The following is a 27,815-nucleotide window of genomic DNA, read 5'->3' on the forward strand; positions in this document are numbered from 1 at the left end:
TAAGATTTAATGCTTTATTGCTCTTGATGATAAATCAAAATATGCTTTAGAAATAAAGTTAATTTAATGGAAAATAGGAATATACGCACCAAACCATAAAACCACATTTAACTAAATCACGAGAAAACACTTCATTGCATACAATCACTGTGTCCCCCCTGCTTTGCCTTCGGCGCCGTGATCACACCCGAAATTCTTTCCCTCAGTGACCACACACACTGACTTCTTGCAGGACATCATGAAAAAGTGCTTGTGGACGGTGCTCGCGCGCCGGCCCTCAGCCGGGAGGCGCTGCGCTCGAGGGCCAGAGGCCACACCCAAAGGCGGGAGGTCGGACTCCGGAACCCCCCTCCTCTCCAGCCTCCGAAAGGCACTCATTTGGCATGTTCTGTTTTGGTGTGTCTAAAACATAACGTTTGCATGTATCTAGTAAAGCAACAAGTTTGGGGCAGTAAGTGGAAAGGAGAGGCGATGTTCCAGTTGAGGAGGACCGATAGCGTCAAGGCAGTTGGCAAAGCTGTGGGTGTTGCTGAATGGGGCCCTGTGCGGGTAGCTGACCAGGCTTGGAGGATGAGAGTGGGTTTCAGAGACCAGGATGGCAGCAGGGCTCTTGTGCTGTGGATGGTATGGGGTGTGCATGTGCTCAGAGCCCTGGGGGTGGTGGCAGGCTCTGGGTGTGCTGGGCGGGGCTGGGGTGCTGGGGGTGGGGGGAGGGGAGCCCCAGGGGTGAAACAGTTAAGAAAAGCCAGGATGTGTTTCTTGGACACCCTGCCTGGCTCCGCCTGGGGCGTGGGCCCACTCTCAGCGCCCCCTTAACCACATGGGGTGCCTGAGTCTTGACTCTTGAAGGTTCCAGGCTGGGAGCCCCGGGGCTGCCCAGGGGAGTGCGGCATGGTCCCGGGGCATCTGGAGCACACGTGCGCTCTGCAGGGCAGGGACTGGCAGGGCGCCGCTCTCCTGGCCTGGGTGGGCATCCTGGCCTGGCCTGCAGTGCCAGGACCCCTGCTCTCTTTCCTATCGCTCCCCTTCCCCAGGTTCCTCTGGGCCCCGACCCTCCTGCCCCCGGCCTGGTTCTCCACGTGTGAGGCAGAGGCATTGGAGGGGGAAAACTTCAGACCCCCTAGTGCTCCCCTTTCTTTCCATTTTATTAGTGTTCCTGACACCAGTGTGGCACAGCGGACGTGGTATCTGGTTAGTAACCCTGCTCCTAACTGCAGAAATAAGTGTAAGACAACCACGGCCTGGGCTGCATGGTTCAGTAAGACGGTTCCTGGAGCATTCCCCGAGCCATGCTCTCTGGGCAGAGGGTCAAGGGGCTGGGGGCTGGCTCTGAGTGGGACAGACTGCCCACTGGGCGAGGTGGTTCCTTTGGCCAGGGGCTCCTGGGCTGAGGGGCTGGCTCTCCAGGTGAACCTGCTCACCTGGTGGTCTTGGCGGGCTGCTGGGGAGAGGGGGTCCATGGGGAGTTCCGAGAATCTCCCTGAACCAGGGCGTGGGGTTGCTATCCTTGGGGAGGAGGGGGCACCTGGGCCCAGAGAGGGCAGGGCTACCTCTCCACGGCCGCCCGCAACTCCAGAGGCTTGGTCTGGTTGGAAACAACATCCAGGCTCCCCCAGCCCTCCCCTGGCAGGGCCAGTAGCCAGTCACAGGGCCAGGCAAGCCCATCTGACCTGGCATGGGGGTGGCCCTCACTGACCAGAGGGGAGCTGTTCTGGAGAAGCTGCTGCAGGCTGGGCAGGACACAGGGTCTTTGATTTGTTGAGGGGGCCGTGGACAGTCGGGACAGAGGAAGACAGAGATCAAAGGCAGAAGCCGGGCTGGACCTCAGGGAGGAGCCGCAGGGGAGGCAGGGGGCCCCCTCCCAGCCTGGACCCTGGTGAGCGGGCGTCTAGCGGCGGCTGGGCGGGCAGCCCCCATCTCCCTGCGCTTCAATTGCCGGGCACGCTGAGGATGAAGCCTGAGCGATTCTTGGTGAAGTCAGGCTGCGGCTGGTTGAGCCGTGTCTCCACAGAGACCGTGCACTTCTTCCCGTGCAGGCTGCACTGGACGGGGTTGGTGACGTTGACTTGAAGGTGGCGCTTCTCACTGGAAGAACCAAGAAGACAGGCAGTTAGCAGGTGGCCGGGGGTTGGGGGGAGTCTCCCGGGCCACCCAGGTGCCCCCCAGGCTGGGCACAGAGAGGGTGAGGATGGGAGAGATGGCGCTTGGCTATAGGCCCAAACCAAAGTCATAGGCGAGCCAGGGTCCAGCTCCCGAGAACCCACATGTGGGGCAGGACAGAGCATGGAGCTGCAGCGGAGCCGCGGTCACCACCCTCGGGCCTGAGGCCAAGGACCAAGGCCTGGGCTTTAGATGTCAGCTGGGGGATGTGGCGGCAAGGGGCTCTGATGTGATCATCCGCTTTCTCTGATGCCAAGAGAGAGCCCCAGGGGTGCTGCGTCCAGGGGCAAATGGGGGCTCTTCCCTACCCATGGTCTCCGACAAGAGAAATGCCTTCCGTGAGTCCTGGCTCGGCCCTGGCTGGCGTGGGTCTGGCTGTGAGAACCAGTCTGATGCCAGTGGCCCTGGGGTCGGGGGTGCTGCCCCAACATGGGGCGGCTTTGTGGTTGGCAATGTGGCAGGGAGGGTGAGCGGCGCTTCTACCCGTACTGCTGGCAGCTTGTGCGTGTTCCCCAGCCCGGGGGCCATGTGCCCTCCTGGCCCAGCCAGGGTGCCGGGCGGGGAGGCTGTGCACTGCTAGGTAGAGGCAGTGCCTGGCCTCTGGCGCCTTGAGATGTACCAAGTGCACTTCAGGTGCCGTCCGCGTAAGAGCTGGGAGACCTGTGGCTGGCACGGGCTCACCCTGCGCCTTGTGCCTTGCTGGCTTTCTCAGCACCGGGAGGTCTGGACGGGCTGGCCTGGCTCCCTGTGCTGGGCCTGCCTTCAATTCCCCTGGGGCGCTCTTGGGTGTGGTCAGGTTGGGCTTCCTGGGTGGTGGCTGCTCCTGGCATTGGATGGGGGATGCCAAGGGTCCACCTGGATGGGAGGCCAGGCCGAGGCTGGCCCAGGGGAGAGGGAAGTGCTTTCCAGGCACTGCCTGGCCTGGGTGACACCATCTCTCAGACCCTTTACTCCATAGGAAGAGCACCCGTGGGCAGTGGCACGCTTAGCCTCTGAGTGCCCGGAACACCAGGCTGGCCTTTGCCGCAGCATGGAGGGGCAGCTGTGGCCGTGTTCTTAGGGGCTTTCCACATGGCTGTTTCCTACCAGCTTTCTTGTTCAACGTGTTGTTGGAGCAGAAAATGGGCACAGGAAGAGACCCACTGTTATTTCTCATGGGCATTAGGTATCTGCTGCTTAATGTCTCGTCCGCTGCAGCTAAAACCTTGGCTTAGATGGCTATTTTTAACCAGGCTTGGGCATAAAAATAGCAGAGCCCATTGTGGGCAGTGCCTTGGGCACCTCTTCACTCCTGCAGGAGCCAGGATGCCGTGCCTGTGGTCTTGGTGAGGGGTCCTTGGACCCTCCGGACCAAGCGGAGCCCTGGCACTGAAGCCCTGCTTGCAGCTGGAGATGCCCCGAGTTCCTGCCTGTCTTTGCAGGGCTGCTGTGGGGTTTGGGCAGAAGAGAGGGGCTTGAGTAGTTACACGTGTTGAGGGCAGGAAGAAGCACCGGCTTTCTGGTCTGAAGAGCTAGGCGGCTAAGCGACCCCTGGCTGATGCCATCCACACTGCCATCAACTGACAACAGAGTAAGGTAATGTGGATTGAGGCTGACTTGTAGAGGAAGAAAACAGAATTACCACACGACCCAGCAATTCCACTTCTGGATATATACCCAAAAGAAAACAGGTGTTCAAACAAAAACTTGTACAGGAATGTTTATAGCAGCATTATTTACAGTAACGCAGAATAAACTTTGGATATAATTCATCCATTTATGATAAAAAACACAACCTCTTCAGATAGTGGGCACAGAGAGAACACACTTCAGTATAATAAAGGCCATATATGTGGCAAACCCACAACTAACATCATACTCAGTGGTGAAAAGCTGAAAGCGTATTCTCTAAGATCAAGCGCCCACTCTGGACACTTATTCAACGTGGTTTTGAAAGTCCTAGCCACAGCAATTGGAGAAGAATGACCATACCGCCCAAGGCAATCTACACTCGCAGTACAATCCCAAATTACCAATGGCATTTTTCACAGAACTAGAACAAGAATTTTTAAAATTTGGGTTTCCCTGTGGCTCAGCAGTAAAGAATCCACGTGCAGTGCAGGAGATGTGGGTTCAGTCCCTGGGTCGGGAAGATCCCTTGGAGGAGGGAATGGCAGCTTACTCTAGTATTCTTGCCTGGAAAGTCCCATGGACAGAGGAACCTGGTGGGCTACAGTCCATGGGGTTGCACAGTTTGGGGTTGCACGACTGAGCAACTGAGCACTCAAAAAATTTTTTTTGGAAAATACATATGGAAACACAAACCCCCCTGAAAAACCAAAACGATCCTGAGAGAGAAGAATGGAGCTGGAGGAATCGCCCTCCTTGACCTCAGACTATACTACAAAGCTACAGTAATCAAAACGACGTGGCATGGCATAAAAACACACTTATAGATCAGTGGAGCAGGAGAGAGCCTAGAAACAAACCCACACACTTACGGTCAATTAATCTACGACAAAGGAGGTAAGAATACAATGGAGAAGAGACAGTCTCTTCAACAAGTGGTGCTGGAAAAACTGGACAGTAAAAGAATGAAATCAGAACACAACACTATCTACAAAAATAAGCTCAAAATGAGTTAAAGAAGTAAACATAACACCACATACTATAAAACGCCTAACATATGCCTAGGAGTGGGATTTTAGGGTCATAGGGTAACTCTTTGATTCTTAAACTACTGTCCTCTATAGCAGCTATACCAATTTACTGGAGAAAGCAATGGCACCCCACTCCAGTACTCTTGCCTGGAAACCCATGGACTGGAGGAGCCTATTGGGCTGCAGTCCGTGGGGTCGCTAAGAGTCAGACACAACGGAGCGACTTCACTTTCACTTTTCACTTTCCTGCATTGGAGAAGGAAATGGCAACCCACTCCATTGTTCTTGCCTGGAGAATCCCAGGGACGGGGGAGCCTGGTGGGCTGCTGTCTATGGGGTTGCACAGAGTCGGACATGACTGAAGCAACTTAGTAGCAGCATACCAATTTACAGTCCCACCAAGAGTGTAGGAGGGTTTCTTTTTCTCCACACCCTCTCCAGCATTTAATATTTGTAGATTTTTTGAAGATGGCTATTCTGACTGGTGTGAAGTGATACCTCATTATAGTTTTGATTTGCATTTCTCTAAAAATTAGCAACATTGAACATCTTTTCATGTGCCTTTTGGCCATCTGTATGTCTTCTTTGAAGAAATGTCTATTTAGGTCTTCTGCCCACTTTTTGGTTGGGTTGTTTATTGTTTTGATATTAAGCTCTATGAGCTGTTTGTATATCTTTGAAATTAATCCCTTCTCAGTAGCATTGTTTGCAGATATTTTCTCCCTTTCTGTAGGCTGTCTTTCCTTTTTGTCTATGGTTTCCTTTGGTGTGCAAAAGCTTTTAGGTTTAATTAGGTCCCATTTGTTTATTTTTGTTTTTATTTCCATTAGGAGACAGATCCTAAAAGATACTGCTACAATTTAGGTCCAAGAGTGCTCTGCCTATGTTTTCCTCTAGGAGTTTTATAGCATCATCCCACTACTGGACATATATCTGGAAAACACCATAATTAAAAAACATACATGAAAAAAAAATAAATAAAAAACATACATGTACCTCGGTTCACTGCAGCACTGTTCGCACGGAAGCGAACTGAATTTCCATTGACAGACGAATGGATAAATAAGATGTGGTACACATATGCCGTGGAATGTGACTCAGCCGTGAAAAAGAATGAAATGACGCCACTCGCAGCAATGTGGATGGATGCAGAGATTATCATATCATGAAGTAAGTCAGAGAAAGGCAAAGATATGGTATCACTTATGTATGTAATCCAAAACTTGGCACAAAGTTTAAAATCTTATTTACAAAACAGAAATTGACATGCAGACATAGAAAACAAACTTACGGTTCCCAAAGGGGACAGAGAGGAGGGAGAGAGAGAAATTAGAAGATTAATATATACGCACTACTATACATAAATAAGCAACAGGGACCTCCTATATAGCACAGGGAACTATATTCAGTATCTTCTAATAAACTACGATGGAAAAGAATCTGAAAAATAATATATGTACATATAACTGAATCACTTTGCCGTACACTCGAAACTAACACAACATTGTAAATTAGCTGTACTTCAATAATTAAAAGGTAGAAATAACCCAAGCATCTATCAACTGATGGAGGAACAAACAAATGTGGTCCAATAAAATATTATTTAGCCATAGAAAGAATGAAGTAATGATGCCTGCTACAACATGGATGATACCTTGTTAAGCTAGACAGAAAAAGCTACGTTATATAATTCCACTCATATGAAATGTCAGAATAAGCAAATTCATAGAGACAGAAAACAGAGGAGTTGGGGTGTTCCTTTGATGAAAATATTCTGGAACTCATCAGTGGTGATGGGTGTGCAACACTGAATGTACTAATTGTGACTAATGGTAAATTTTAAGTTACGGGTATTTTACCACAATTTTTTTTTTTTTCAAGTGGGTTGATCTAAAGGAAATGTAAGAACTTGCCCTCAAACTGTGTTTTTTTTTCCTCAGCATTTTAATAGGGTTTTAAGGCCAGCGAGGGGTTTCTTGTGCTTATCTTGAAGACAGACCAGTGCGGGCGGGTCCAAAAGGCAGATAAGGGAGTGGATTCTCTGCAGGTGTCAAGTGACATCTTCTGCTGGAGCTTCACCACACGGGAAATCTTCAGGGAACCAGCGCATGGTCCTTAGTTTTTAAAGAAAAGAGAGCAGATTTTATAGCTGCCGATGACAGCTGTGATGGAGGCTGCTGGCTGTGAGGGGGAGGGGCTTTCCTCCCCGTTTTCTGTTACCGGATTTAATGGCTCAGCAAACTGTGGAATTCGGGTACTTTCATCTCGTTTCATCTGTTCCAAGCCATCATTGCAGACAAATGGCCTTGATCAAGTTACTTTGCTTCCGTTTCCTCCAGTCCTGTGTTCACCAGAGAAATCCATGGGTCAACACAAGACCGGATCCGCGGGCATCCCTTGCAGCCGTGCGCTGAAAAGTCTTGCCTTCAGTGTGGTAGCGCCAGTGTCTGCAGGAGCCGAACCAGCCCAGAACTTGTCCCTGCTGTCCAGACCCCTGCCCCGCAGCAGCCCGGGACTTGAGCCACCTTCTCTCTCTCTTTTTTAAAATTTATTTATTGTGTCTGTGCTAGGTCTTCGTTGCTGCGAGAGGGCTTTCTCTAGCTGCGGTGAGCGGGGCTACTCTTGAGCTGGGGTATGTGGGCTTCTCACCGTGGTGGCCGCTCTTCTTGCAGAGCACGGGCCCTAGGCGTACGGGCTTCAGCGGTCGTGGTGCAAAGTCTTAGTTGTCCCTCAGCATGTGAAATCTTCCTGGACCAGGGATCAAACCCACGTCCCCTGCATTGGCAGGTGGATTCTTACCCACTGGACCAGCAGGGAAGCCCCGCCCTCTGTTCTTGAGGGGGTTCCCTGCTGGAGCTCTAACTCCTGCACTTGAAGGGAACTGGGATGCGAGTGAGGGGAAGTGCAGTGGGCTGATGCATGGATCCTCTGGGGGAGTGGCCAGCAGTTCCAGAGACTTCAGGGCTAACGCAATGATCTCTGTGTTTGGTCACAGGATGTGGTGGGAGGAAGCTTGCTTTGCAGCAAGCACAGGCAGGTCGTAAAGAGATGCTTTTCGCAGCGGTGAGACATGTAGTGTTTCACAATAAACTTTAAATTCACCAAGACGGGCCGCCCTCCACCTGAATGCCTCTGGGGCACAGTGCAGGGTCTCCAGCTCCCAGGGAGGACAATGGTCTGCTCGTTTCTGCAGCTGGTCCCTACATGTTTCGCTTCTTGCAAGAAGGAAGTCCTTTGACACGAGTCCTGCTTATGTTAAACCGCAGAGGGCAGCTTTCAAAATCCTGCTGTAGGAAATGCTACTTCTGTTTTTGTCAGGGTCAAACGGACACTTTGACCACGGTCCTCCTCAAGCAAGTCTGAGAATCCAAGCGCCCGTGCAGTCTTGAGTGGGGGTGTCACATCTCCTGGCCTGCTGGGTCTCTCTGGGTTTGTGGCTGGTGAGGGATGGGGGGGCCGGGTGACACCATTTTAAAAAGTTTTTTCTTTTTTTTATTAACTTATTTGGCTACACTGGGTCTCAGCTGCAGCACATGGACTCTGTAGTTACTCCGAGGCTTGCAGGATCTTATTTTCCTGACCATGCAGGGATGGAACCTGCATCCCCCGAACTGCAAGGCCGATTCTTAACCATTGGACCACCAGGAAAGTCCCGTGACACCACTGGGACTGAGTCATTAATGGTTCTGGGCAGGCAGCATGTCCTGAGGACCCCACGCAGCCTGCATTTGCCTCCTCCACCACACCACCGAATGATAGGCTCCTGGTCTGGTGGGCAGAACCCCTGTGGCCCTGACGCCTCCCCTCCAGGCAGGGACACCCTCCCCCAGGCTCTCCTCTCTCAGCCCCATCACCCGTCTCTCCCCCACCCACTCTCCTCCTCTTGATGGAGATTTACCAAGCACCCATGCTGGGCTGGGCTCCGTCCAGAGAAAGTGAACATAAAGAGGGTAGGATGCAGGTCCCGACTTCAAGGCACCCATTCTTTTTCTTTTTTAAAAAAATTTTTCTCTTGTATGTATGTGGTCGCTCAGTCATGTCCGACTCTTTGTGACCCTTTGGACTGTAGCCTGCCGGTACAGCCAGTTAACACTGTTGTGATAGTTTTAGGTTGACAGCAAAGGAACTCGGTCATACATATGCATGTTTCCATTATCCCCCAAACTCCCCTCCCAATCAAGCGGCCACGTAACACTGAGCAGAACTCCCTGGGCTATATGGTAGGTCCTTGTTAAGGCACCCGTTCTTGACAGGAAAATGGGCAAGCGCGAATGACCCGAGATACGCACAGGAGCCACCGGAGCGTGGGTGGCTGGTCTGGGATGCCAGAGGGGATGACGTCAGACAGACGCCTCGAGAAGCAGCAGGGATTGTGCAGGAGCCTGTTTCTGTCTCCTCGCTCCCTAGATACGTTTATCTTTGGTCCTTTTCATTCTATACATTCTCCCCCAGTGCCCTGCTTCCCTGGTGGCTCAGTGGTAAAGAATCCGCCTGCCAGTGCAGGAGACCTGGGTTCGATCCCTGAGTTGGGAAGATACCCTGGAGAAGGAAATGGCAACCCACTCCAGTATTCTTGCCTGGAAAGTCTCGTGGGCAGAGAAGCCTGGCAGGCTACAGGCTACAGGGTTGCAGAGAGTTGGACATGACTGAGTGACTGAGCACGCACACCTCCACCCTCTCCTCCAGGGTGTCACCCATAACTGGGGTTTCAAGGACAATTACCCAATCAGTGCCCCCTGTCTCAGCCAGAGGCCCGAGCACATAGGTGCAGCCACCTGCTAGACAAATCCCCTGGATGTGCTGCAGACAGCTGAGCCTGTGTGTGTCCAACCCTGAGCTCATCCTCTTGGCCCCTTCCCCAAACTGCTTCCCTCCTCCTGTCGAGCCTGTCACAGGGAGACGTGTCATCATCCATCCATCACATAGGCTGGGAAGCCCGGCTCAGCCCGGGTCCCTCCTCCGCCCACGTCATTACTGAGTTCTCTCTTATTTCACTTTCTCGGTCTCTCTCCGCGGCCACCCTTACTGCCCAGAACCCCAGCCCCCTTTTCCTACTTATGAACACAGCCGCCTAACCCAGTCTTCTGTCTTCGGTTTGCCCTGCACTCCACTTCAAACATGTCCTCCTCGTTGTCATCAGAGAGATATTTAAAGGCACTAAAAGATGCTGTCGTTCTGCTGCTAAAAACCTCTTCAGTCATTCCCCAGTGCTTTCCAGAACCGCCTGCCTCCCACTCCCCACCCCCAGACCGAGCTGGGTGCCCCCTGTTCTCTCGAAGCCCCGAGCAGGCATTGGTGCTGCTTCCAACAGTGTGATTGGGGCTGACAAGCTCTGCTCACTGTGTACAAATGTCTTCAACATGAACACGATTCCCCAGGAAGAATATTTAAAATCAAAGTGGAGGTTGCAGGCCAGGAAGGGTGACCCTCCAGGGTCAGGAAGAAGGACGGGGTGGGATGTCAGCGGATGCCAAGCCAAGGACACGCAGGCACCAGGGCTGAGATCAGTGTGAGGCTGCCGGTCACCAGGAGCCTGCCTCCCAGCGTGGCAGAGAGGCACAGAGCCACGGTGTGAGAAGATACACACAAAAAGGGTTTTCCAGTAAAAAAGAAAAAAAAAGAAAACCTCAAGCTTTCTTCTCTCGACCTCTTGAAAAACAGATCCACTGCAGGTTCCCAAAGGCAGGGCACACCTGGACACCCAGGGCGAAGAGAGACACTGCTTGCAAAGGAATCATAGGCCTGCTCATCCGCTAGGAGGGAAAAATGAAAACACAGACTCACCAAAGGGTTTATGGAAAATATCTGTCAACCTGGAATTCTATCCCCGACCCATCGCCTGAGCACGGGGCCAACAGAAAGGCTTTCTCAGACAACGAGGGTGAGCCCCGGGGAGCTGGGCAAGCTCAGCTCTTGGGTAAAGAAGGACCCTGTCGTTCGTCAGGAAAGACGCTGAATCCAGAGGGAAAGCGTGGTGCGGGCGATGTGCTGGGAGCAGACCCACCGGCAAGCACGCAGGTCAGTCTCAGCAAGCGGTAAACACAGCACTGATGAAGGCGACTGAGCGTTTCAGACCAACGCGGAACAACATCCTGGAGAAGAGCAACGTGAGAGATGGGCTGTGGTCCCAGGAAACTGTTCCAGGGTCCCCGTCTCATCTGGGAGGAGGGTAAGGAGACTGATAAACTTCAGGTTCCACAGACAAGCACAAAAGTAAAGGCAACTGATGGTAAAGGAGAAGGTAAGACTGCAATGCGCACGTTCCAAAGAAGCGGAAGGAAGCGGGACAAGAAAGTCTGCTTCACTTAATGGAAGGAAGGAAAGGTGAGCAAAAGGAGCAAAGAAGGAACACGGGGACGAGAAAACATAAGCCGACATGGAGGTGAACCCCTGTTAACCTCAGAGACATAGTAATACATCTTTTGTTGTTTAGTTGCTAAGTCGTGTCTGACTCTTTTGCGACCCCGTGGATGGTAGCCCGCCAGGCTCCTCTGTCCATGGGATTTCCCAGGCAAGAATACTGGATGGGGTTGCCATTTCCTTCTCTAGGGGATCTTCCCAACCCAGGGATCGAACCCGCGGCTCCTGCATTGGCAGGCGGATTCTTTATCGCTGAACCACCAGGGAAGCATGTCTTTTGTTACCTGAACTTTACTGACTGCAGTGTTTCAATATTCACTTACATAATAAATTATTGGCCACACTCGTTAATTTCGGCAAGAACCACCCCCGCCCCACCCCAGCCCGCCCTGGTCAATAATGTGTTAAAAGGGAGTTCTCAGACTGAATTGAGAAATGTGGCTAGAAGTCTATTTGCAAGAGACCCATCTCGAGCCTACTGACAAAGATAAGTTAAAGGAAGAAACAAGATATGCAAGGCAAATATTAATCACAAGAAAGCTGGCAGACAGCGCTGCTGCTGGGGAAAGAACTGGTGAGATAACGCTCTCCTTTTTCAAGGAGTTGTTCGCTAGGAAGATCCTCTCCAGAAGACAGCGAATACATTTGTGTGAGACGGCGTGAGATGTGCAAAGATATAATGACATGTCCGCAAATAGTCAATGATGTTAATATACTTTTCCCCCAAATGTACAGGTCTGCAGACAATGTTAAAAGAACATAGACTTGAACCCAATTAATAATATAGATTTGAACCAAATAAATAAGCTTTGTGTGTTCAACTATATTCAACAATTAGAGAATACACATTTTTTGAAATTGGAGTGTAACTGCTTTGCAATGTTCTGTTGGTTTCTGCTGTACAACAAAGTGAGCCAGCTATATAGTATACCTATATCCCCTCCCTCTTGGACTCCCCCCAAACACCCCACATCCCACCCCTCTAGGTCATCACAGAGCACCGAGCTGAGCTCCCTGTGCTATACAGCAGCTTTTCAATAGCCATCTGTTTTACACAGAGTGGTAGTATATATATGTCAGTGCTAATCTCTCAATTCATCCCATCCTCTCCTTTCCCCACTCTGTCCACAAGTATGTTCTCTACATTTGCGTCTCTATTCCTGCCCAGCAAATAGGTTCATTGGCGCCATTTTTCTAGATTCCCCATATATTTGTTAATATATTTGTTTTCCTTTCTGACTGACTTCACTCTGTATGACAGACTCTGGGTCCATCCATGTCTCTACAGATGACCCAATTTTGTTCCTTGTTATGGTTGAGTAATATTCCACTGTATGTATGTACAACATCTTCTTTATCCATTCATCTGTTGATGGATATTTAGGTTGCTTTCATGTCCTGGCTGTTGTAAAGAGTGCTGCAATGAAGACTGTGGGACATGTGTCTTTTAAAAAAAATTATTTATTTGACTGTGCTGGGTCTTAGTTTTGGCATTTGGGGATCAAGTTCCTTGACCACGGATCAAACCCAGGCCCCCTGCATTGAGAGTTCAGATTCTTAGCCACTGGGCCACCAGGGAAGTCCTGCATGTGTGTCTTTTTGAATTACGGTTTTCTCAGGGTATATGCCCAGTAGGGGGATTGCTGGGTCATACAGTAGTATTACACATGATTTTAAAGTATACTTGGAATAGGTACCATATCCTAAAAAGAAATTCAATAAATACTTAAGAATTAGTATCAGACTGAGACTATCTGACGATAATACAATATGAATAGAAATCAAATAGAGACTATAAAAACAATAGTAAGTACTGTATGCTCTTTTGCTAAGTGCTTTACAAATAGCAACTCATGAGATCCTCATGACGGGATGAGGTAAGTTCCATCATCAGAAGAGGACATGAGGCCCCAAGAATCTAACTACCTGCCACGATCAGAAAGCAGAGCCAGATCTGAACCTGGGCATCTGGGCCAGAGCCCAAGCCTTAACCTCTGTGTACACCGCTACTAAAACAGTCACTGGAATATAATCATTAGCTCAGCCCCCTACTTCCTAAGAGCTTCTGGGCAGTTTTCATCCCCTGATCAAGAGCTCCTAAGGGCAGCTATCTGATACAGAATAGGAGTTCCATAACTGTCTACAGAAAGAATGAATTTTTAAGAGAGACATCATTAAGAAAGCAGCTGGGACTCATTTCAATGTCAGACGCTAACCAGAAGACCCAAGGGCAACATCAAGCCTCTTCAAAGCGGGGTTGATGAGAAGTGAGTTGGAGCCACGGGTGAGTAAGGGCTGGGCTCTGGGGCCGCACCTGCCCTCCTGGCACTGCGCTCCGGGGGAGGCGGTGTGGAGGTGTGGAGTGTGATTAAGGCGCATGAAGAGGCCCCGGGGGTGCTCACCGTTCCCGAGATGCTTTTCGAGAGCCAGAGAACCCTTCTGCAAAGTGAATCATTACTTTGCTTTCTAAATCCAAACTCTCACATCCTGGGTGTTCCCTCACCATTGCTGATGACGTTCTCAGGGAGACAAAAATGTTCGTAGGGTGACAGACACTTGGACTGATGGATTTTGGAAACATACATGCAAGGTTGGAGAAGTTCCAGGAATGACATCAATGAACATGTTGTCATCTTTTTTTTTCTGTTTTTCGAGGTTGAATGGAGATGAGCAGACGCTGGCTTCATGCACATTTCTTTTTTAAAGATTAATTTTTGGCTGTGCTGTGTCTTCTTTGCTGCACTTGGGCTTCCTCTGTGGCGAGCGAGGGCTAGGTGCAGTGCACAGGGTCCTCATTGTGGGGGCTTCTCTTGTTGAGGAGCATGGGCTCAAGGGCACACAGGTAGCTGTGCACGGGCTCCGATGCCATGTGGCATGTGGGGTCTTTGCAGAACAGGGATGGAACCGGTGTCCCCTTTTATCCTGGCAGGAGGATTCTTAACCACTGGACCACCGGGGAAGCCCTCCATGCACATTTCGCAGTAATCTCCTGAGTAATGTGAGCAGATACTTCCCAGCCTCACTTAGCTGTTGGTTGGCTATGGCCGGTACAATTAGCAGCGTCTCTTGTGTAGCTTTAAGAGGGGTTTAGGGGGAAGGGAGAGCTTGACAATCAAAACCATCCACTTATAGGGAACTTCCTCCCATTAGGCACTGCCTTCAACATTTTACCTGCTTCATCTCATTTAATCCTGACCAACACCTTACAAGGCACTGCCATTACTTATGCCCACGCCGCAGATGAGGGCACAGAGGCTTAGCAAAGTCAAGGAGCTCCGCACACCCAGAAGGTTATGGCTGTCTCTGAGTGACTGCAGCCCCGTTCCACTTAGTCCGCACGCTGAGGTATTTGTCCAGTTGTCGTATGAGGGCATTATTTCTGCTGCACACAATTCTTTAACATATTGAATCTGGTGCTGTTTGGGAATCTTGACCCATAGCCAGGACCCCCACTGTCACCACCTGTCCTCTGCTTCCTGGACACGCATCTGTCTGTCCATGCATCTGGACACGTATCTGGACACCCATCTGTCTGTCCATGCATCTGGCTGTGCCTGGTCTTAGTTGCAGCAAGTGGGATCTTCGATATTCATTGCCGTGTGCAAACTCTTAGCTGTGGCAATGTGGGATCTAGTTCCCTGACCAGAAATCGAACCCAGGCCTCCGGCATTGGGAGTACATGGAGTCCTAGCCCCTGAACCACCAGGGAAGTCCCGTTTCTGGACATTTCCCACTGATGTTTTCAGGCTCGGTTGACTGCAGGCCATCAAAGAATGGGTGCTCTCCTGGTGTCTGGAGAACTTGTGTACTTTTAAAACCTGTTGCCTGGTGCACCCAGCTGTCTTGATTTTCCAGCTGGAGTCCCCGAGGAGGACTGTTGCTCTCTGGAGGCTCCTGGTTTCTGGTTTTGTCATCGAGAAGGTTCCTATTCTTCGTGTGCTGGAGGCCCTTCCCTGGCAGGGCAGACCGAGGCACTGCTGGATGTGGCCTGGATGGACTACATCTTGAGATGGCCAGCGACTGCATTTGCTTCCCTTCCACCAACATCAGGGACCCAGGCGGTGAGGATGCTCCGCTTTGCTTTATGTTCTTGGAATCTGGACTCTTAACAGGCCGCATTCCTCTGTCCCTCCCCAAATGTCCAAATTGACGCTTTCTGCCGGGGATAATGAAACCTTTCAAAACTGAACTAAAAGGACAAAACCATACTCACCGCTCCCTCAGACATGAGAGAAGAACAGAAAACAGAAGCAAGAAAATAACACGAAGCCAAACCCCTACCACAAAACAAATGGGACAGCAGCTGTGGACAGAGCAGCGTCATGGGCCAGGGGCTGGGGCCGCCCCATCACTTCCAACGAGAGGGCGTTGGCTCTGGAGCCCGAGTGGAGTGCCTCTGTGTCCATCCCACTTTCCCTGCCCTCCTCTCTCTCCTCACCTCTTCCCTCTTCTTTCTCTTGGCCTCCCTTCGCCTTCTCATCTCAGTGATTGGCTCTACAGTTTTTGGGGCTTTATTTTATCAAAATATATCTGATTTTTCCCCCTTTGCTGTGTTAAGCATTTTTTTTCCCCAACTTTGCTGTTTTCTGCTTTCATTTGTGCTTCTCCTACCCTGACACTTCTGTTAACAGCACCTCCAAAGTTAGCTCTGTCTGTGAACACTGCTGCTGCTTTTCTATTCGCATCATTAATGAAGGTGCTAAATAAGACTGGATTGAACACGAGCCAGGAGCCACATCTTCCTTTGAACAGATGACTTAAAAAAAACAATTTTATTTCTTTATGGCTGTGCTGCTGGGTCTTTGCGGCTGCGTGGGCTTTTCTCTAGTTGTGGTGAGCAGGGGATACTCTGCAGTTGCAGTGTGTGGGCTTCTCATTGCTGCAGAGCACAGGCTCTAGGGCACGCAGGTTTCAGCAGTTGCGGCCCATGGGCTCAACAGCTGTGGCTCCCAGGCTCTAGAGCACAGGCTCAGCAGTTGTGGTGCACAGGCTGAGTTGTTCCAAGGGATGGGGGACCTTCCCGGATCAGGAATAGAACCCATGTGTCCTGCATTGGCACGTGGATTCTTTACCCCACGGGGTCACCACGGAAGTCCAGATGATTTTTAGTGGGTTGTGAGAACATCATTCTATATCTGCCTATTTGGTTCACCATCGTCAAGAAGCATCTGAGCTTCTGTTTGTGTGGGCCTGTGGGTTACTGCACAGGGGAGCTCGCAGGACCCGTCTCTCCATCTGAAAACCGGACATCTCGGGTGGTTTGTGGACACACACACACACACCACGACATAAATTCTAAAAAGAGAGTCATCAAAGTAAGCAAATATAAGATGAATGACCTCCCTTGGGCTCAGGGATTCCTCAGCATTATCTCAAAACATGCCCTACATCCAATATCTGAGTCTAAGGCTCTGAGATGCAAGATAAATAATAAAACAGTCTCCATGCTCAAGAAGCTCAGTCTGGGGAGGGAGGCCGACTTGTCCACAGATGGCTGCTATATCTGCAGGGTGCACTCGGGGAGCACAGGATGGGGGCAGGGAAGAGTCCCTGCCTGCTCTCGGCCTGGGTGCCACCCCTAGGGCTGTGGGGGTCCTGGCTTTGCTATGCAGACGCATCATGGAAATAAACTGGGCTCTCAGCACCCTGGTCCAGAACGTGACCTGATTTCTCTCCCTCACGCTGCTCCCCATCTGTGTGGAGCGAGGCAGAGCCTCAGGGCGGGGTGCCGAGGCCCCGGGAAACAGGTCCAGCAGCCCTCGCCCACTCCTCAGTCCAGCAGCCGCGCCCAGTCTGCCTGGCATGTCTCCTCCCTCCGACCACATCCCTCCAGGTCTAACTGTCCTCCTTCTCTGCAGCCTACTTGGGCCTCAGCAGCCCAGATCTCCAAGATCCAAAGACAGGAGGTGACCAGCTGCCCCCTGAAGCAGGAGGAGGACAAATGAGATGCCTTGCAGCCTAAAAGTGAAATTGACAGAGGACACGGGGAATGCAAGGGTGGGGCTGTCGTTTAGCACACAACTGTGTTTGGTGACTGTGGTGCGAGAGAGGCTGGGGTAGATAACAGGCAAGGAGGTTAGGCTTAGTTTTGGAGGCAGTGGCGACGTCCTTAAGGATTCTTGAGTGGAGAAGAGAGGGACTACTTTGTCAGTGCCCTTCCGCTATCTGAAATTGACCTATTCGATTCTTGGCTTGTTGACTGTCTTCCTGTGGCGCCCACCCTCTTCCCAAAGATTACCTCCATGGGAAAGGGCCCTCTTCCATATTGCCATGTCCAAGAGTATTTGGCATAAGGTAGATAAATTTAATAAAAGAATGAATACATGAAACTGATAGGAAACAAGTGATGTCGAGGACAGACTAAAGGCGCCTTTTTTTTCAATTTTAAAACATTTTTATGTTTATCTTCCTTTTAAACTTATACATAGCTGAACGCACCAATTTTTTAATTTATTATTGGAGTATAATTGCTTTACAATGTTGTGCTGGTTTCTGCTGTGCAACGAAGCAAATCGACTCTATGTATACGCATATCCCCTCCCTCTCGAGCCTCGCTCCCCGCTCCGCCATTCTGCCCCCTAGGTCATCACAGCGCACCAAGCTGAGTTCCCTATACAGCAGCTTCCCACTCAAAGAACGGGACTTAGCCACTTAGCTATTTTACACATTAGGTGGTGTGCATACGGGCTTCCCTGGTGGCTCACATGGTAAAGAATCTGAGTGTATGTATGTCGGCGCTAATCTCTCAGTTTGTCCCGCCCTCCACTGCCCCCTCACGTCCAGATGCCTGCACTCTATGCCTGCATCTCTGTTCTTACCTTGCCTATAGATTCATCTGTACCGTTTTTCTAGATTCCATATATATGCATTAATATACGATATTTTTCTCTTTCTGATTTCACTCTGTATGACAGAGCCCGGGTGCATCCACGTCACTATAAATGACCCAATTTTGTTCCTTTTTATGGCTGAGTAGTATTCCACTGTATACACATATATACCTCATCTTCTTTATCCATTCATCTGCTGATGTATATTTAGGTTGCTTCCATATCCTGGCTATTGTAAATAGTGCTGCAGTGAACATTAGGGTACATATGTCTGTTTGAATTATGGTTTTTTCAGGGTATATGTCCAGGAGTGGGGTTGCTGGGTCATATGGCAGTTCTATTTTTGGTTTCCATACTGTTCTCCACGGTGGCTGTATCAATTTACATTCCCACCAACAGTGCAAGAGGTTTCCCTTTTCTCCACATCCTCTCCAACATTTTACTATTTCCAGATTTTCTGATGACTGCCACTCTGACCAGTATAAGGTGATACCTCATTGTAGTTTCGATCTGTATTTCTCTAATGATAAGTGATGTCGAGCATCTGGTGTGTGTTTGTTTTGGCCATTTGTATATCTTCTTTGGAAAAATGTCTGTTTAGGTCTTCTGCCCACTTTTTGATTGGGTTTTTTTTTTTTGGACATTGAGCTGTATGAGGTGTTTGTATATTTTGGAGATTAATCTTTTGATGGGGGCATTGTAAAGCAGGCAGATCAGGTAGGAAAAAGGCCTGTGGTTGTTAAGAAGGCAGAAACAGGGCAAGTTTGAGAGATGCTTCAGAGCAAGAATTTGGTGACCAACCAGACCTAGACGGTAACAGGGAGCGTCTTCTGCGTTCCTGGGTGTCAGTGTGGGTGATGGAGAAGGAGACAGAGAGTGAGTTTGAATCTGGACAATGTTGAGTTTCGCTTCCTCTGCAAGATGATCCTAAGGGTTTTGCTACATGCCATGAAGACTTACTCGGGAACATATGCCTTACAGCCCTCTCTCCCTTAAAGGAACGTGTGATCATGAGGCAGATCATATATCAAAACTGTTTTCCCAGACCTATTCTGTTAGCAAATTCTATTATAAAACAGGTATTTACAATATTATCCTGGTGCTGTGCTATATTAAGTAAACAAGCCTCGAATTTTGACAACAGTATGTGTGGGCCTGATATTCTCACCCACCTGATACTCTTCACCATGTCTAACTTAAAGAAAAGCATTCATTTATTTGGCTGTGCTGGGTCTTAGCTGTGGCCCATGGGGTCTTTTAGTCGCAGCACGTGAACTCTTAGCTGTGGCCTGTGGGATCTAGTTCCCTGACCAGGGGTTGGGCCCCCTGCACTGGGAGCGCAGAGTCTTAGCCACTGGATCACCAGGGAAGTCCTACTTTTTACCCAGTGGTCTTCTTTCTGATACTTATCCCACCATTCTTTTCAGGAATTTTTATCTGAACATGCCCAAACCTAAAAAGCAGCATTCCCAGGAGCAATGATGCAGATTATAAAGGTGGAGTAGAGCGGGGAGGAAAAGAAAGGCCTAATTCTTGCTTTGCAAATAAAAGGTCACATTCTCTAGAAAGGTGGTGACTATAGGAAGCCGGAAACTGGTCACTGTCCAATGACAATTGGCACATTATGGTTTACTGAACAGTAACGTTCAAGTCCCCACGTAGGGGCGGTTTGCATATCAGACTACTGGAAAAAGTAATTTCTTATGGATGGTAACCAGTCCTTTGGAATTTGGGCTATAACACCCCAGGAGTCTGACATTCCAGCTGGCAACAGCAGCAGGGAAGAGACAGGTCTTCCAGCTTCTGTGTATTTCTAGTAATGTTGCTTAATCAAGACAGGAGACAATAGGCCTGGTGGAGAGAACAGGCCTTTGGAATCTGCCAGTCTAGGGTGTGAATCCAGCTGTATGGCTTTGGGCGATCATATATCCTTTGAAGCTTGGCTTCCTGAACTGGGATAATTAACAGTGGGAATGCTTTCTTCTAAAGGGTTCTGGTGAGAATTAAAGAAAATATACTTTGACACAGTGGCTAGGGTGATGCCCAGCTCAGAGTAAGTGCCCTTTGAACATCTGTTATGGAGTCAAGTGTTTTTTAAAAATTATTTATGATTTATTTGGCTGCATCAGGTCCTAGTTGCGGCACGCGGGATCTTTCGTTGTTGTGTGTGGGCTTAGTTGCCGTGCAGCACGTGGGATCTTCCTTCTCTGACCAGGGATTGAACCCAAAGGTGGATTCCTAACCACTGGGCCACCAGTGATGTCCCATTTTTAAAAAAAATATTTATTTTTATTATTGGGCTGCACAAGGTCTTGGTTGCGGCATGCAGGATCTTCAGTTGCAGCATGTGGGATCTAGTTCCCTGCTTAGGGATCAAACCCAGGCCCCCTGCACTGGGAGTGCGGAGTCTTAGCCACTGAACCACCAGGGAAGTCCCTGAGTCAAGTGCTCTAATGATGGAGGTTCTTATGTTAAGAATGTTGGTTAAACAATTGATACAGGGGCTGGAGGGACCCTTGTCCTGAGGCCTCAAGGCCTCTTCACTGGACCACAGATGGCCCTTTAAGAATCAACCTTGCTACTTCCTACCTAGGGCTGTATTGGTAAAAAAGCTTATCAATTCCAGAAGGCCCTTTTCATGTGTTCTTGAGTATTTTAAAATCCCACCTCAGCTGACAAAAGATACTTTTCTCGGGGGTGGATGACACAGTTCCTTTTATGCATTTTCCACCTCACTCTCACTAAGCCTCGCAGCCCATCCAGGCAACCGTAATCCACAGTGCAGGATATCTGATTAGGTAGCACATAGCTGGGGATTCTGTTCTAAGGGGAATTCAACAGGGTTAAAACAGAAGCCACTACCTCATGAACCAACCCAGAACAGTGAGATGAAAAGAAGCAAACTGCCCACTTTCTACCACCTGTTTGAGAACAGAAGGGTTTGTGCTCAGTTATGCCAGCTAAAAAAACAAAAATGTACCCAGACTCGCTGTGGTCCAGAAGCCTTTACCACTTGAATGCTTTGGATGGAAGACCCACCCTGTGCTCCAACAGACCCTTTCATGCTGGTAATAACAGAGGCAGCCCAGGTCCTTCCATCAGTATGTTCTGCACACATCTTAACAGCTCTGCTTTTCCTCTTCTGCATGTGCTATTTTAAGCTAGAACATAATGCATCAATTTTCAGACTCTTACTCAATGCCACCGCTACAGAACTGAGAACTCGGTAATTTTGTCGGGTGGTGCAGAACAATATTCCAACAGATGAAACGTCCCATGCAGCCCGACTTCCCCATCCCTGGGATGTGGCATCTATTTCTGGCGCTGTGATGAGAGAGGAGCCAGTGGCGGTGGTCCAGACCTGCTCTCCCGGGCATCCCACATCACAGAAACCATTCGCTATGTTGCCGCTGCTGGGAGACACATCAAAAGCCCCGTTTGGGTCCCAAGACCATTCAACTGCTCTCTTGGTTTTTAAGTTCCCAGAAATGGGTTGTTTGGATCTGGGCTGGAGCTTGCTGGCTGGGTTCGCTCAGACCACATTTGTGCTTTTTTCCTTGCTACCCTGAAGAATTTCTCTCCACTATCACTAACTTGATTGAAGTGCCCGAGACTAACCCTTAAGACTAACCCTGCCCATCCTGGTCTCCCAAGAGATTTCAAGGCGAGTGTCCCCGTGCCTTCTTGCCAAGTTTGCCTTGACCTTGGGGGCAGACACACTACTAGTGGAAAGTCAATTGCCTCGGATACGCCGGCGGGCAGTTTAGGCAGATTTCCTTGCGTTGTGTGTGGACAGCTTTCATGGCTTCTAACACAGGCCTTATTTACTGCCAGCCGAGTTACCTGGGACAGACAGTGGAGCAATCTGCTGCTACGCCTGCTGGCTCGTAATGGGTTAGCCACATTTTCCAGAGATCTACTCTTTCTACCTGGCTGGTATAAATGGGCGGGGCCCCTCCCCCCCAGCCCTCCAGATTCTGCTCATTTTAGCACCTATCAATTACAAAATGGCACAAATTAGACTGAGGGAGTGCATAAGTGATTCTACTGAAAAGTGAGTAACAATAATAAGCTGACATCACGGTGCTCGGTCTAAAAAACAATCCAGTGATTCAGCCATCTCTGATGGGGACCTTGAATTACTGGCCCAACTTCATCAGCATAAAAACAAACCAAATACGCTCTTCCTCTGGGGCTGGAAGTCAGACACCCTGAGTAGTATTTAGGTCACTGCTGCCTGGGCAAGTCTGAAAAATGGTTCATGCCCTGATTAGACAGTTACAGATTTCTTTTAAATGACTGTCAAAGGAGTGGACCCGTGGGCTTTTTAAGGCAAAGAGAGGTTCTATGAACAGTGGTGAAACAACCCGAAGTGGGCTAAAGCCAGTCATCTCTTTGTTCAGCCTGAAGTGTACCAGCATCAGCTTGACAGCTGAAATCAAACCTCTGGGTTTGGTGAGTGTAAGTGTCCCTGCCTCCTCTTGCCTGCATTTCTGGGGTCCCACAGAGCCACACGTGATTGAGCACATGAATCGTCAGAGGAGCATCTGAAAAGCAGTGGTCAGTCCTTGCTCCAAGAGGCTCTGATCAGCTAGTCTGCTTGTGGGCCCCTGGACGTTGGTGTTTTTCTCTCAGTTTTGTTTATTTTTGGCTGTGCAGGGTCTTCATTGCTGCGTACGGGCATGCTCTAGTTGTGGTGAGCAGGGGCTACTCTCCAGTTGCAGTGTGGTGGCTTCTCTTGCTGCGGAGCATGGGCTCCAGGGCACATGGACTTCAGTGGTTGTGGGGCACAGACTCAGTTTCCCCCTGGCATTTGGGATCTTCACGAGCCAGGGATCGAACCTGTGTCCTCTGCATTGGCATGTGGATTCTTAACTGCTGGACCACCAGGGAAGTCCTGGATATTGGTGGCTTAAGGCCCTGGCTGGTTTTCCTGCACGCCCCTGCCTCAGAGCACCAATGCCTCATCTTCCCTGCGAAGTACTGGGAGAAGGACGGCCTGGCCTTGCCTTGGGTCAGGGCTCCAGTCACCTGCTCAGGACTGGCTTGGCAAATGACAGAGATCCCCTCATTTACGATTTAACTGATTCATCAAACTTTTTATTATGAGGAGTTTCAGACATATTCCAGATACACAAGAATTATTTAGGACAGCTTCCTAGAGGTACTTTGTACAGGGAAGATGGAGCCCCTGGAGGGTCACTAAGCTCACAAGAGATGATGGAGATGGGACCCCTCCTGGTAACCCGGGCTCACCCTCTGGACAGCCCCAGACCGCATCACTGACAGCACCTCTTTCTGGTCCACTTCTTATCTCTTTCTTTATTCAATAGATGTGTACTAAATCCTGCCTGTGTGTTGGCCCCTGAAGATAAGGGACGTGAAAGATAGGTGCTGTTCCTTCCCTCACCAAGCTTATAGTCTGGTGTGGAGACGTACATAAACAAGAATTACCCACTCATCACTGTGTATCCCTAATCCTGGGAAGCGCTCTGAATGTAAAAAGTGCAGAAGGCTTTGGAATCACATGGTGGGACCCTACTCTGGTCTCATCTACTTTTGGGGGAATTAGGGAAGAGTCCCCTAGTAGTACTCACAGTTTCACTTACTGTGTATCAGTGCAGGCATCGTTCTGTGTGCATGCAGCCGATACATACATACATATCCATACATATCACTGAGGGCTGACTTGAAAGCAAAACCCCAGCCTTTAACCACCTGAAAGGCTCACTTTTCATTTCATTTCAGATGTGGGAATGACAGTGAAGGTGTGTGATGGAAGCAAGATAGTACTGGAGTGCCACTGACTCACGACCCTGGTAAGAGTGGTCCAAGGTTTCTGGCTGTTACTCGGTGTTTCGTCATTTACACGTTAGGTGTGACCTTCAGAACATGGAAAAAGTCATTCCAAAATATCCTGTTAAACCCAATACCTAACTATGTATTGGATACAGTTCGTGTCTAGAAAATGCTTTTTATTTAGCAAATTTGGTTAGACCATGGTGTGTCCTCCTTACGGACACTCCAATAGCGAGGCACCAATCTTTTTTTTTCCCTTGAAGACGAGGGCATCGGTTGCATCGTGAGCCAGTCTGGCATTTCCAGCCAGTGCCATCTGAGCTGCTATGTTGCCTTGAGACAGAGGGATGACAGGAGGGTTCTGGGCTGGGGATCCTTATGGTGCCTCAGCACCCTTCCTTATCAGCTTATGTGGATGCTAACAGCACCCCCCAACTCCAGGCAAGAGTTCATCTTCTGGAAGCCCTGGTAATTCTGCTCTGGGGAGCAACAACCCCATCTAGACAGGACCTCCTGTAGCTGCTGAGTTATTTGAGGCCTAGGGGGGTGAGGCAAGAGCGTTTCCATGACTGTGAGCTTCAGTCCCTCCGCGGAGCGGCGGGGTGGGGGGCCGGGGCCGGTCCTCTCCTGCCAGGGTGACCACAGCGGGCCACGGGCCAGACAGACCACGAGCTGAAGGGCATCCATTCAGGTGCGGGAAAAACAAGTTTCTCTTCTCTTCGTCCTTTTTTGAAAAGGCTGGTTTCAAGTGAGGCATTAAGGTCCCCGGGAATAACTGACGGTACCAGGCCTGTCAGTGCCGCCGGGTGAGGGGAGCCGGCTTGATCAGGCACCTGCGGGGGGTGCTGAGTCCAGGGGTTCCCAACCTGCGGCTGCTCCGGGAGGGCTGGGGCCCGGGAACGTGGGGGCGGGGCAGGAGGGGGAGGGGAGGCAGGACAGCAAGGGGGAGAAAAGGCAGATGAAGGGAAGAGCGGAGACGAGGGGCGGGGTGGGGGGAAGGAGGATGCGGGGAGCTAGAGAGACAAAGGGAATCTGCACCGCCGGGTGGGCTGCGGCGGGGGAGGCGGCGGCCCGGCTGCCGCTTTTAGCTCCACCGCTCCCGCGGTCGCCATGGCAACGCGGGCTTAGCGATTCCATCTGACATTAAAATGCCGCCGCCTGCCCAGAGCAAGGGCGGGGGTGGGGGATAGTGGTGGTGGTGAGGGTGTGTGTGTGTTTGTGTGCGCGCACGCGTGTGCTGGGGCTAGTGGGTGGAAAATGTACGCGCGCGTGCACACACACACGCCCACCCGCCGAGGGGCCAGGCGGCGCGGGCCCCCTTTTAGCTGTAGTTGTACGCATCATTTACCGCGCCCCCACCCTCCCATCCGCCCTCCCTCCTTCCGGCTGTTTCTGTTTGTTTGTTTTTCTAGAGAAGGTGATGATTTGGGGCTTAGATCATCTGCTGGCATATTGGTGAGCTCACCGGGTTGCCGAAAGGGAATGGGAATACGGATTTGGGTTAGAAGGGCGTGTGACTGGCCTAAGACAAAAAGCATCAAGAAACGGAATATCTGGGCAAACAGACTTTCTTTCTTTCTTGCCTTCCCTTATTTATTTTTTAAAACAGGGCTATGAATTAGCTAGAAATAGTTGAAGGGGAGGAGGATGGGCTACCGTGAAGATAGGAGTGAAACAGGACTAGTGGAAACCCTGAAGACCCAGGCCCAGGGGAACCATCCTGCAGCAATCTGCCACACGTGACCATTTTCCTGCTTCAGATTCCTGCTCCAGAAAAAGAAAATCAATCTGTACTTTTTTTTTTTTTGGGCACTTGAAATTCCACCCCATGGTATTCTCTCTCAAACTGTATTTCAACACAAACAGGGAAAAGCTCATGAAACTGTAACCTGAGGGCAGAAATTGGCCTTAATCACCTTGGCAACTGCTGAGCCCACCATGGACTCTCCACACCCCAGACAAGGGTGATGCCCCAGCCACTGGCACATGGCACATCTGCAGAGAAGGCTTCCCAAGACCAGCCTCCTGCGTGTGACAGGGACCAGGCCCAGAAGCATCCGGGAAGCACGATGCCCCCGAGGCCCCGCCATGAAAGCAAAGACCCACGGGTGTGGGTGGGAAGTTTTTGAAAACTCAGCGAAGCGTGGGCAGGAACATATGGCTTCTTATCCACCAGGTGAAGTCTCCCCTGTATGACACATCTTGCCTGGGTCTGGAGCATGACACTTGGTGAGAAAATAAAGAAGGATGCTGATTAATAACAGGCGTGTGACAGGCTGGTGTGGGCTGGCAGGAGCTGGCTCCCAGCCACTCTGCGATTCCCAGGAACGAGAGGGCACCACCATCTCCAGCTGAACAGAGCACCCCTTCCTGACCCACAGACCTGGGTCTATGTATCTGGACAGGCACTGTGTCTGTTCCAAGAGTCCTCAGTCCTTGGTGATAATCTGAGAAGCTGCTCTGGTATCCCAGGGTAGGGTAGGGGTCTTCTCAACCAGATCTTGCCACAGCCAGGACAGAAACATTATGAATAAAAATAATAAATGCAGACCGTGATCATTCCTGCATCCCAGAATTCTGAGATGACTATCGTCAAAGATGGGGGCAAAGCTCATCTTCCAGGCAGGTGGAGAATAAACAGGGGATGGAAGGACTAAGACGCTGAGAACACAGAGTGGGGAATGAGCCCTCTTGGCTCAGTAAGGCCTCCTGACAACGCACCATTCAGAAGACTGACCAAAAAGACCCAGCCTCGATTCTTGAAGCTGCAAATTCTAGAGCTGGGCCTTGAGAGGGGCTCTGACCTTGAGGGCTGCTTAAGCAGGGAGACATATAGAATATTCCAGCCAGAAGGCTGTCTATTTATTTCCTCCAGACCTCTCCCTTAGGGACAGATGGGCCGTGCCTCCCCCTAGTGTTACTGCATCCTGACGGTGGAGAAGTTCTTCCAAACCATGACAACCAACCTACTCCTTAGAAACACACCTAAAATAGGGATGCGCAGGCCCAGGCGGTGCACGCCGTGTCTGCAGTCTAAAAGGAGTGCTCTGCTGGCGGGCGTTAGAGCAGTCTCCCTTTAGAGGCCGACTCTGTGTGATAAAGGCCCACAGCTTCCCACGCAATCATCAGCAAACTGCAAAGAACTCTGAGGAAGTTAAAGGAAGAGGAATTTTCACAGCCTCCTATAAGTTGCTCCTTTGCTCAGTAGCTGGTGCTTCCAGGAGTATTAAATACAGACACTAGTGAAATGAATGCCCAATAATTTAAAATGATTTGGGAGAACCTTAATGGGCTTAGACGTGGCTCGTGATTGCTTCTTTGTCCATCGAATTCTAACCAGCCAACCTGGATTAAATAAATCGCAGTTTCCCTGAACTATTTCACATATTCATAATAAAATGTGGTAACCCCCTACTTGCTGTCCCAATTCCCATCTCACCACGGGAGGCCTGTTGTTGTCTCCTATTCATGAGTGGAAAGCACTGGATTCAGGGCTAGAAAACCTTTGGACCAAAAGAAGGTGCCTCGATGATCAGAATAAAGGAATTCTGCCCCAAACCACTCTAATCTCTTGAAGGCCTTCTTAATTTTTTAGATGCTTCTTAAGACGAGTTAGAGCATTACAGGGCTTGGAAGGGATGCTGGGTAAATGTATTAGGAAGATGAGACATACCGTTTGCTAAACAGAGCAGAGTCCTGGGGAATGGCGTACAGAACGAGTACCACGTGATGCCAAGATGGGGTGAGACGGGAGGAGGATGGGATGAACTGGTACAAAGGGCACTGGGGTATGAAGCCACGGGGCAGGATGAGGACACCAATGATGGGAGACCGAGGAAAAGCTAGAGCAGAGGTGGAGACGTCCCAAAGCCAAGACTGATTTATCCTAGACTTCTGAGGAGGGCCAACTCCACCTGTGCCTTCCAGAGTTACATCATCCTGCTCATCCATCTCCTTATGATCTGAGTCCCTAGACCTCTTGACAAGGATGTGCTCTCACACCACGTCCCCTGCCTCCCCACCATAC

At 50.2% G+C, this 27,815-nt stretch overlaps 1 protein-coding gene across 1 annotated transcript in view; it reads right to left on the bottom strand.

Annotated features, from left to right (window-relative positions):
- The window catches only part of MYO1D (myosin ID), a 358,754-nt gene continuing 330,939 nt past the window's right edge, over positions 1-27,815 (bottom strand). The window contains exon 22 of the mRNA XM_005896664.2: positions 1-2,085. Within this exon, the coding sequence (XP_005896726.2) occupies positions 1,929-2,085 (157 nt within the window). The 3' untranslated portion in view covers positions 1-1,928. The remainder of the gene's footprint in view (positions 2,086-27,815) is intronic.

Source organism: Bos mutus, chromosome 19, assembly GCF_027580195.1.
Source record: "Bos mutus isolate GX-2022 chromosome 19, NWIPB_WYAK_1.1, whole genome shotgun sequence".
NCBI classification, from domain to species: domain Eukaryota; kingdom Metazoa; phylum Chordata; class Mammalia; order Artiodactyla; family Bovidae; genus Bos; species Bos mutus.